This window comes from Ovis aries, chromosome 10, assembly GCF_016772045.2.
Source record: "Ovis aries strain OAR_USU_Benz2616 breed Rambouillet chromosome 10, ARS-UI_Ramb_v3.0, whole genome shotgun sequence".
Classification (NCBI taxonomy): Eukaryota; Metazoa; Chordata; class Mammalia; order Artiodactyla; family Bovidae; genus Ovis; species Ovis aries.
Window position 1 is genome coordinate 16564868 of NC_056063.1, and position 9918 is coordinate 16574785.

At 43.0% G+C, this 9918-nt stretch overlaps 1 protein-coding gene across 3 annotated transcripts in view; it reads right to left on the reverse strand.

The window, feature by feature from the left end:
• Positions 1–5086, reverse strand: part of CPB2 (carboxypeptidase B2) — a 58551-nt gene extending 53465 nt beyond the window's left edge. For all 3 annotated transcript variants that reach the window (XM_042254678.2, XM_004012062.6, XM_042254679.2), the window contains exon 1: positions 4988–5086. In XM_042254678.2, coding sequence (XP_042110612.1) covers positions 4988–5061 — 74 coding nt within the window. In that variant the 5' untranslated portion in view covers positions 5062–5086. The remainder of the gene's footprint in view (positions 1–4987) is intronic.
• Between the last annotated feature and the right edge of the window lie 4832 nt (positions 5087–9918).

A 9918-nucleotide genomic window follows, 5' to 3' on the forward strand; every position in this document is an offset into this window, starting at 1 on the left:
GTGATGTTGGAGAAGACTCTTGAGAGTCCCTTGGACTTCAAGGAGATCCAACCAGTCCATCTGAAAGGAAATCAGTCCTGAATATTCATTGGAAGGGCTGATGCTGAAGCTGAAACTCCAATATTTTGGCCCCCTGATGCAAAGAACTGACTCCTTGGAAAAGACCCTGATGCTGGGAAAGATTGAAGGCAGGAGGAGAAGGGGATGATAGAGGATGAGATGGTTGGATGGCATCACTGACTCGATGGACATGAGTCTGAGCAAGCCCTGGGAGTTGGTGATGGACAGGGAAGGCTGGTGTGCTGCAGTCCATGGGGTTGCAAAGAGTCGGACACGGTGGAGTGACTGAATTGAACTGAACTGAACTGCTGAGTCCCCTCTAAGAATATGTTATGCTCCTCAAGGTCTGTCCTGGGTATGGTTTACAGGGATGGTTCACACTTGCCATAGCTCTGAAAGATTGTTTTGTAATTTAAAAAGCTGGTGAGATGCCTCTGAACAACAGAACATAGCCCAAGGCTGCAATTTTGTTTTCTGCATTACAGCATTTTAAAGCTACTAGTGCCCTGTTCTCTAAGATGAAAATAATATATCAGTGGGAGCTAAGTGAAAGAGAACAAGCTGGTCTCCAGGTGGCAGATAGTATATGAAGTCAACAGAAGGAACACTTCCTCTGGTCTATTAATAATTCAAAAGCCCTCTATCCTCAACCCTTCTTTACTCTCCAATTCGTTTTCCTTCTTTTCTTCCTACTTCTTTTCATTTCCTCTTTCCAAATAAATAGCCTCAGCTGACTGCCTGCACTTAGGTAATCAGAACACAATGCAATTAACGACTGTTTACAAGATTCTTGCTAGTATTTTATTTTTACCCTTTATAGTGTTTGGCCTTTAAAAGCAAGTGAATATGGAGACTTTTTTTTTTTTTTGGCTGCCTTTCTCTTTGGCATATGGTATTTATGCCTTTAAAACTTTTTTTGTTTCCGTTCCAGAGCATTTCACTGATGAGATTTATCAAAATGCACCTACAAATCAGCCACTGAGAGATTGCCTGAACACTAAGCATTATTAGGAAAATGATCATGCCAAGAAAATGATAACAAAGAGCGGGTTTAGGAAAAAGCCAGACCCCTCGCTCTTTTTAGGAGGGGTTATATATTTCACCCCCAGAAATAATTCATCCAAGTCTGTCACCCTGAATAAAATTAGATTTTTCTTTTAGCCTCAGTAATAGACAATTCCTGGAAGACTGATGCTCAGAAACATTTGGTTAAAAAATTATTTTTACTCAGAGGCTAGATTTGTGATTTTATTTCTAGTGGAGGAAAGGGACCCAAGAATCAGATATGCATTTGCCTACAAAGCTGCATTTCCTCCCTCCCCCAATACTTGGGGCCCTGCATGGTAGGCACAAAATATTCAGTGTTGTCAATATCATATAATTTGATTAAGATAATAGTCATAGTCTCTTCCCTCTTTTTAAGCATAAGTATCAATCACAGTCTTGAGAGTCCCTTGGACAGCAAGAAGATAAATCCAGTCAATCCTAAAGGAAATCAATCCTGAATATTCACTGGAAGGACTGATGCTGAAGCTCCAATACTTTGGCCACCTGGTGTGCAGAGTCAACTCATTGGAAAAGACCCTGATGCTAGGAAAGATCGAAGGCAGGAGAAGGGGACGACAGAGGATGAGATGGATGGATGGCATCCCTGACTCAATGGACATGAGTTTAAGCAAACTCTGGGAGATGGTGAAGGACAGGGAAGCGTGGCTTGCTGCAGTCCATGGGGTTACAGAGTTGGATACAACTTAGGGACTGACCAACAATCAATCAGACGTTAAAGTATATGGTTGGCCATAATCTTTGTTTGGATTTTTTCATAACATCTATGGGAAAACCTGAACAAATTCTCTGGCCAAACCAAAGCAAAAAAAAAAGTAAGAACAGCCATGTATGAGGGAATTTTCCTCATTCATTTACTACTTTCTTTCAGTGTATTTCTTTAATATTTAGTCCTACTGAACTATTATAAACCCACTCATTTTGTAAAAACATGGTCAAGCTTTGGTATATCTTGCTAGTGGCTGTCTTACCAAGGAGTTCAGTTCACTATACGATGCAGATGGTGGTCTGTGGGTGAGCCCACCAAACTCTGCCACAGCCAGCGGTGACGACGCTTGTGCTAGGCTGGGCTGGGCTAAAAGTGTGAAGTGAAGAGAAAGTGTTAGTCTCTCAGTCACGTCCATTCTTTCCCCATGGACTACAGTCCACCAGGCTCCTCTGTCCACGTGATTCTCCAGGCAGGAATACTGGAGTGGGTTGCCATTCCCTTCTCCAGAGGATCTTCCTGACCCAGGGATTGAACCTAGGTCTCCTTCATTTCAGGCAGATTCTTTACTGTCTGAGCCACCTGAGAAGCCCTAAGGTCACCATCATACCTGCCGCCAGAGACCCCCAGCCCTAGCCCCTCTCCCAGGCTACCTTGCAGACCAACTGTCTGTGCCTTCTCACTGTGACTAAATCTGACCTCCCTTCAAACTGGCTCTCTTCCTAATTTTTATAATTTTTAGAGGCAGTGCTATGCAGTAAAAAGAGTTGAAATGATGAAAAAGTGGGATTGAATCCAAGCTCTACATTTATTGTTTGATATGGGGCCAATGTTATTCTCCCAGGAGGCTTATTTTCCTTCTCAGGGAAAACGATCCCTGGAGTGGAGGATTGTGGGGGTTTAACAGGATAACATTCCTAGGGGCCTGTCTTAGTGCCTGGGACAACATAGAAGCTAAATCCTCACGCACTTCCTCCCTTTTCCGTCTCTGGGAATGATACTGCCATTGCCTACCGCATCCAGGTTGGATGTGTTGATAGCAGTTCTATCCCTCTCCTTTACCCAAGTAATATCCAATTACTTGAATAAACTATATCCTTTATCCAAGAAATTCAATATTCAAATTAGCAAGAACCTTAGAAATCATAGCCATCTCATTTCTTGACACTACATAGAGACATAGGGAACCAATTACCCTAGCAATTCGACTTCTGTGTCAATTTCTTAACAATCCTTTGGTGGTGGTATTTGTTACTTGACACTTGGTGATCAGAAAAATAAACCCCATCAAAAAAAAAGGGCAGAAGACCTAAACAGACATTTCTCCAAAGAAGACATACAAATAGCCAATAAACACATGAAAAGATGCTCAACATTGCTCATTAATAGAGAAATGCAAATCAAAACTATAATGAAGTATCACCTCACACCAATCAGAATGGCCATCATCAGAAAAATCTACAAACAATAAATGCTGGAGAGGATGTGAAGAAAAGGGGACCCTCTTGCATTGTTGGTAGGAATGTAAACTGATATAGCCATTATGGAAAACAGTATGGAGATTTCTTAAAAAACTAGGAATAGATCTACTACACGTCCATGCTTCGTCGGTTCAGTTGTGCCCTGCTCTATGACCCAGCAATTCTACTACTGGTCATATACCCTGAGAAAACCACAATTCTAGAAGACACATATACTCCAATGTTTATTGCATCAATAGTTACAGTAGCCAAGACATGGAAGCAACCTAGATGTCCATCGACAGATGAATGGATAAAGAGTCGTGGCGCACTTCAACAATGGAATATTACTCAGTCATAAACGGGGACAGGTTTGAGTCAGTTGTAGTGAGGCAGATGAACCTAGAACCTCTTATACAGAGTGAAGTAAATCAGAAAGAAAGAAACAAGTATTGTATATTAACACATGCACATGGAATCTAGAAAATGGTACTGCTGAACCTAGCAAAGAACAGGCTTAACGGACAGAGCAGGGGAAGGCGAGAGTCAGATGAACTGAGAAAGTATCGTTAACATATATACACTATTATGTGAGTAAGAATTCCTTGACAAGCTCATCAAATGAATTTACCATTCAATTATTTGCATTTTACTACTAAAAATAAACTTTGTATATGATCAAAAAAACAAAACAAAACAAAACATATACACACTATTATGTGTAAAATTGATAGTGGGAAGTTGCTAAATAACACAGGGAGCCCAGCCTGGCATTCTGTGATGACCTAGAGGGGTGTGTTGCATGGAGTGGGGGAGGCCGAGGAGGGCAGGGAGATAAATATACATATACACATACACACACATATATATATATATATACATACACACACATATACACATATTTAATTATGATTGATTCCTGTTGGCTAGCAGGAACAACACAAAAGGGTAAAGCAATTGTCTACCAATTAAAAAAATAAATGAAAATTTTAAAAAGATAATTCCAAAGAAAATAATATCAATTTTGAAAAGCTTAAAAACTGACTAGTTAATAACAATAGTGTGTATAGCCTCAGAAGTACTCACATCATGTTTATAAATGCTAGAGTTCTTTCGAGTGGTTTATAGTAGAAAGTCCTAAGGGAATCACTCTGCCAAGCAAAATAAGAACTAGATATGTTCACACGTGTGTTCTTATACCACACCTGTTCTTCCTTTCCTGTTCCGTGCTGAACACCCACGCACAACCCAGACCTCCAGTGTGATAACTTTACCCTCTTCCCCGTCTCATGTGCCATGTATGAAAATAAATAAATCATCCGCAGTCAACACATCATATATGTGAAGACAAGAAAAATATAAATTATGTGAAGTGTTAAGGTATAAATAATTAAATACTTAAAAAAATCAGAAGACTCGATTTCTTTAATTTTCATAGCTGCTGAATACACGTATCACTCAGAGTTTTCTCAGGAATTAAACTAGAGCCAGAAAAGAAAAAAAGACCCTAGATCTAGTGAGAGCCTTATTGTGCCGAAATCTACAATCTGGAAGAGCAACATAGGGAAAGTTTCAGGAAGAGGTGACCTTCAGACTTGAATGTTTCGCTCCCTAGCACAGTGCGCTGACTAGATTGCAGGAGGGTCAAGCAAATGGGGGAAGAAACCCACCACCACCTAGCAGTCCAGCGGATTACCTCTGAAAGGCGAAGGCATGCTCCCCACAGAACAGGACGGCGGCGACAAGGACTCCCAAGCTATAAAGCTTCATCCCCACAGCAATTCGCTATAAAACCAAACTCTCCGAAGAGAAGGGTCCAAATAGCTGGTTACACAAGAGCCTTCTTTACACACTGGTTAAACTGTAATGGCCTGCTCCCTTCTCGTTTCTGTGATCAATCGACTCCACTTCCACTTCCACCCTCAAAGAGAAAGTACGCTGAGTTGTTATTCTCAGTGTAAACTACCTAGAAAGTATTTAACTCTTCAAGGGAGATGAGCCAAGAATACAAAGACAGTAATATGGCAGAAACGTGTCTGGTTTGTTGAAGAACCGTAGCCTTAGAGTATTGATCCCTGGATCACAGCCCAGGCCGAGGGAGGCCCCCTGTGGAGTACTAATGAGCTCCTCCCTTGCCTTTGTCTTTTTCAATATGTTCCACCTAGGCGAAAACATCGAAGGTGAGCTTTTCAAATTTATGACTGAGAAGAAGCACCTGCATGGAAGGTGGTAGTATCTCCCTTTGGAGATCCATGTCCTTTCATGTTTTAAAGTGTGTGAGTGTGAAAGCCGCTCAGTCGTGTCTGACTCTTTGCAACCCCATGGACTATACAGTCCATGGAATTCTCCAGGCCAGAATACGGGAGTGGATCCTTCTCCAGGGGGTCTTCCCAACTCAGGGATCGAACCCAACTCTCCCGCATTGCAGGCAGATTCGTTACCAGCTGAGCCACCAAGAAGCCCCCAAACCATCATCTTTGTCTTGGTATGCTGAGTTCTGGGTTCATTTTTAGCATTATCTTCAAATACACTAATCCATTCTCTGTGTCTTGTTTAGATTCATACTCAATTGAGGTGGGTTTTTTTTTTTTAAGTCAATAGCCATGTAAATATTCTCCAAGTTTTGCAACTGGCTCTTTTTCACACTCATCCATGTTGTACTCTTGCCTGGAGAATCCCATGGACAGAGGAGCCTGGTGGGCTACAGGCCACGGGGCTGCAGAGTCGGACACGACCGAGCGACTCCACACACACACTCATGCTGTTCTCACATCTGTGTTCCTCTTTTAATTTTAATTTTTGCTTTATTTGACTTTACAACACTGTATTGGTTTTGCCATACATTGACATGAATCCGCCACGGGTGTACATGAGTTCCCAAACATGAACCCCCTCCCACCTCCCACCCCATATCATCTCTCTGGATCATCCCCGTGCACCAGCCCCAAGCATCCTGTATCCTGCATTGAACATTGACTGGCAATTCGTTTGTTACATGATAGTATACATGTTTCAATGCCATTCTCCCAAATCATCCCACCCTCTCCCAAAGTATCACTTAAAATATTTTATTGTTCAATAACCAGGTCATGGAAGCAACCTAAATGTCCGTCAACAGAGGAATGAATAAAGAAGCTGTCGTGTACATACACACCACAGAGTATTACACAGCCGTAAAAAGGAATGAGACTGTGCCATTTGCAGAGATGTGGACGAACCTAGAGTCATACAGGGTGAAGTCAGACAGAAAGAGGAAGACACATACCATACATTAAAACATATATGTGGAGTCTAGAAAAATGGTATAGATGAACTTACTTGTAAAGTGACGCAGACATACAGTACAAACGGAGGGATACCAAGGGGGAAGGAGGGGTAGGGTGGATGGATTGGGGCTGGCATATACTCACTATTGATACTGTGTATGAAACATAAACAAAAAAAGTAATGAGATAACTGATGAGACTGTATAGCGCAGGGAACTCTACTCGGTGCTCCGTGGTGACCAAAATGGGAAGGAAATCCAAGGAAGGGGGCGATATGTACATGTGTGGCTGGCTCACTTTGCTGTACAGCAGACACTGATGCAACATTGTAAAGCAACTATACGCTAATGAAAAATATTTTATTGTTTGATTTTTTTATGAATACTGTTTCTTCAGAGCTCTTGCTGAGAATCCTCAGAATACTTAAAGTCTGTGCCAGGCTGCTCTAGAAGTTTAATTGTATTTGGGGTGAGTTTATGCTCTGGGCTTTGGTTTTATTGGCTGCCTCCCTTAACATTTGATTTCTTCTGTGTTTTGGAACCTGGGTTTCTAAACTCATTTGGAAGCCTTTTGTTTTCTTTTTCTGTCTTTCTCTCTCTTTGCTCACTCCTCTCTGCTTTGCACAAGTCTTCAAGAAGCCCCTGGGCTTCCAAAGGTCTCACAGCAGTTTTCAGAGTTTCTATGCAATGGCACCCCACTCCAGTACTCTTGCCTGGAAAATCCCATGGACGGAGGAGCCTGGTAGGCTGCAGTCCATGGGGTCGCTAAGAGTCGGACACGACTGAGCAAAATCACTTTGGCTTTTCACTTTCATACATTGGAGAAGGAAATGGGAACCCACTCCAGTGTTCTTGCCTAGAGAATCCCAGGGACAGGGGAGCCTGTTGGGCTGCCGTCTATGGGGTCGTACAGAGTTGGACACGACTGAAGCAACTTAGCAGCAGCAGCAACCCCATTTATGGGGGCTCCATCATCATGACTTAATCATCTCCTAAAGACCGCCACGTCCAAATACCATCACACTGGGGCTTAGGTTTCAACAAGTAAATGAGGGGCAGGTCGGGGGCAGGGACACAAGCATTCAGTCTACATCATGTGGCATGTGCTCTTCTGGGTTAAACTTTCTTCACTCAGGGTATTTAAAAAATTCTTCCATGTTGCTGCATGTGCGAGCCATTCATTGCTATTTATTGCTGAGTAATATAACACTGCTTATCCCTTTTCCTACTAATGAACATCTGAGATGTTTTCAGCTGGGGACTACTATGGATAGAGTTGCTATGAATATACTTGTACAGAGCTTTTTTGATGGACTAATGGTTTTGTTTCTCTTGCATAAATATCTGGGAAGGGAATTGCTAGGTCAGAGATGCTTAGTTTTATAAGAAACTCCAGTGTCTTTTTTCAAGGTGGTTGTATCCTTTTACATGCCCCCCAACCATTAGTGACCCACTCCAGTACTCTTGCCTGGAAAATCCCATGGACGGAGGAGCCTGGTAGGCTGCAGTCCACGGGGTCGCTAAGAGTCAGACACGACTGAGCGAATTCACTTTCACTTTTCACTTTCATGCATTGGAGAAGGAAATGGCAACCCACTCCAGTGTTCTTGCCTGGAGAATCCCAGGGACGGGGGAGCCTGGTGGGCTGCCGTCTATGGGGGTCGCACAGAGTCAGACACGACTGACGCGACTTAGCAGCTGCAGCAGCAGCAACTGTTAAATATATTGCATGAAGAGCAAGAGAGACAGACAGAAAGAGAGAAAGTGAAAACACAATAGCTTGATCAGGAGGACTCTATCCACCCTAGCTCACAAGACAATCTCTTAGCTTCTTAAAGGTGCAGTTTCCCCTTCAGAAAAATGAGGTTAATGATAAAATATCTCTGAGGACTATTGTGGAATTGAGGTATCTCATCTGAAAGTGACTGGCAAAACAGGTGTTCAGTATGTCCCATTCATCAAGAAAAAGGTAAGTCAGGGAGGCAGCTGATAGGGGCCAAAGTGTTCTCTGCCCAGAGCCTGATCCAGGTCATGGTGACCTTGGGGACAACTGTCCTCGCCTTCTGCCGCTCCCAAAGAGAGGATGAGACACAGCCCCAGAAGCCAATCTGGCCCTGGGGGACTGATTTCAATGAATCACGCCCCCTGGGGCCCAGCTAATTTGTATATTTACTCTTGAGTCAATTTGGAACACTAGATGGCAAAAACAATACAGCAAGTGTTTCTTCAAGAGCTGTAAACTTCTGTTTCTGGGGCTTCCCTAGAGGCTCAGTGGTAGAAAATCCACCTGCCAATGCAGGAGATGAAAGAGATGCAGGTTTGATCCCTGGCTCAGGAAGGTCTCTGGAGTAGGGAATGGCCACCCACTCCAGTATGCTTGCCCGGAGAATCCCACAGACAGAGGAGCCTGGAGGGCTACAGTCCATGGGCTCGTAAGGAGCTGGACAACAATAACACCACGATCCAGCCTGGCCTGGATTTGGATATGCAGCTCAGGCGTCCTGTTAGGTAATCACCGAGAGAGTCAATTAATTTCACGGCATTTTATCATGAGTTCAGGTGCAGCTCAATTTACAAGTTTTCCTTTCAAAATCATTCAGCCATTAAAGCTGCATGATCTTGGGAGGTTTGGAAGACACATAATTGATAAATGTTTTTTCCCTCCACACACTCTCTCTCATGTTTATTCATGCAGAGCGAAGGTTTTATAATTTACACAAAGGGCTGGTGTATCCAGCCCCCTGTGTTTCTGAAGGGGAGGAAATATGATGCCATTCGGGAGCCACTGAAGAAGGAGATTTGAGGCTTGAAGGCAGGGAACTCCATCCCAGGTTCTGATGCTTTGGCTGCAAATACTGAGTTGGGGACTTGTGTTAGTAGGTACCCAAATAGGTAAATGCTTGTTGGCTGGATGGTTAAATTGTGAAGAAAGCAGGGATTGTCTTTAAAACACTTTCCTTCTCTCATTCCCTGTTTCTAACCATTGCTCCTTTTTATTGGTCTCTCTGCTTTTTAATTGCAGCCATGAAATTAAAAGACACTTACTCCTTGGAAGAAAAGTTAGGACCAACCTAGATAGCATATTGAAAAGCAGAGACATTACTTTGCCGACTAAGGTCCGTCTAGTCAAGGCTATGGTTTTTCCAGTGGTCACGTATGGATGTGAGAGTCGGACTGTGAAGAAGGCTGAGCACCGAAGAATTGATGCTTTTGAACTGTGGTGTTGGAGAAGACTCTTGAGAGTCCCTTGGACTGCAAGGAGATCCAACCAGTCCATCCTGAAGGAGATCAGCCCTGGGATTTCTTTGGAAGGAATGATGCTAAAGCTGAAGCTCCAGTACTTTGGCCACCTCATGCGAAGA